The sequence below is a fragment of the Aplysia californica genome, unplaced genomic scaffold, assembly GCF_000002075.1.
Source record: "Aplysia californica isolate F4 #8 unplaced genomic scaffold, AplCal3.0 scaffold01304, whole genome shotgun sequence".
NCBI classification, from domain to species: domain Eukaryota; kingdom Metazoa; phylum Mollusca; class Gastropoda; order Aplysiida; family Aplysiidae; genus Aplysia; species Aplysia californica.
In genome coordinates, this window is record NW_004798574.1 from 99811 (window position 1) to 101389 (window position 1579).

The 1579-nt window shown below is 51.0% G+C and overlaps 1 protein-coding gene across 1 annotated transcript in view; it reads right to left on the reverse strand.

The window, feature by feature from the left end:
• The window catches only part of LOC101857535, a gene marked incomplete in the record, with an annotated part of 8392 nt that extends 6819 nt beyond the window's left edge, over positions 1–1573 (reverse strand). Inside the window, 1 exon segment of the mRNA XM_013090496.2 lies at positions 337–1573. Within this exon segment, the coding sequence (XP_012945950.1) occupies positions 337–1482 (1146 nt within the window).
• Positions 1574–1579: the final 6 nt, after the last annotated feature.

Here is a 1579-nt window from a genome sequence, read left to right on the forward strand (position 1 = left end):
GTGTGTGTGTGTGTGTGTGTTTGTTTGTGAGAGTGCGTTTGTGTGTAAGGCTACATTTTTTTAGCTCGTTCAAAAAGTCAGCTCAAGTTATGTGTCTGTTTTTAGCTTAAAAAGACAGAGTCAGAACACAAACACAAAAAACTGTTCATGTGTTGCTCTTGTATTTGTTTTCTACAATCAGGGTTGAGCACTATAATATGGATTATAATTATTATCATCATTATTATTAGTTATTATAACAATAATAATAATTATTATCGTTATTTTTAATATCACCATTATTATAATGATCACTATTATCATAATCATCATCATTACCATGTGCGGGTTGCTCACCTGTACAACTTTCCTGGAAAGTCCGATGATCTTGGCGATCTCGCCGACAGCCTGGGCGTCCGGCTGCTTGTTGTCACGGAAACAGGCGCGCAGGTGGTGGCTCTGGCTATCCGTAAGCACCGCCTTCTTCTCCGCCACCATCTCCTCCTCCTTATTCCTCTTCTTCTTCTCTTCTTCTTCTTCCGCTTCTACTTTTTCTTTCTTGCACTTCACCTCTGCTGCCTCCACTTCTTCTTCTTCGTCATCATCGTCAACGTCATCATCATCGTCTTCATCCTCATCATCATCAACCAGATCTTCGTTTTTATCTTTCTTGAGCGACGGCCCTTCTACCTCGTCCTTCACTTCCACTTCTTCGTCATCGTCATCTTTCTCCGAGCTGGAAGCCTCTTTCTGAGACGACGGCCGTTCCTCGGTGATGGGGGAGGAGGTGGCAGCAGCAGTCTTGCTGCCCGTGATGACTCGCCTGATGTCGTGGTTTCGCTCGCACAAGTACCTCTCATGCTGGTGCAGGTCCACGGGGCTGGAGAACTCGCTGTGGCAGTAGCGGCAGCTCTGACTCTCACCGCCCCCGCACATCTCCAGCTTCACCATGCCCACGATGCGATCCGAGATGTCATCTTCCTCTTCTTCTTCTCCTTCTTCACCCTCCACCTCTCCGCCATCTTTCCGCTGCTTCTCACTCTCCTCCTTCACATCCTTCAGGCGACAGTCTTTCTTCACACTCCTGGAAGAGTCTGCGTCTTCTTCCTCGGATAAAATTTCTTCCTTTATGTCAGGATTTAGGCTCGACTCGTTCAGTCTATCCTCTTTCCTGACGTTTGTCGACTTACTCTTTCCGGCGACAGGGGAATCTCTCTTGTCGTCCGCGTCGAGTTTCGTCTCCATTCTCCGGATGAGGTTAGCGGCAAACTTCCCATCCTTCTCCAGACACAGCCTTTTCTTCTCCGCTCCATCCCTGTCCGACAAACGAACCGAGTCTCCGCTGTGGACCGAAGACGGCGTGTGCGATTTACGGGCGCCGTCTGGGGAGGCTTGCGAGTCGCGAGGTGAAGGTGACGGGGTTGGGATGGACAGACCACCACTGCTGCTGGGCGGGGTGAGTCCAGCGCTGGACACCTGAGTGACCGCGGCCGCCCCCATCATGGTGCGGTAGAGGTCGCGGTACTCCCGGCTGTAGGGCTGGCCGGCGAGGAGGGCATCGACGAGCACGGGCGTCTTCCTCAGGTGTTCCTCCAGGGCG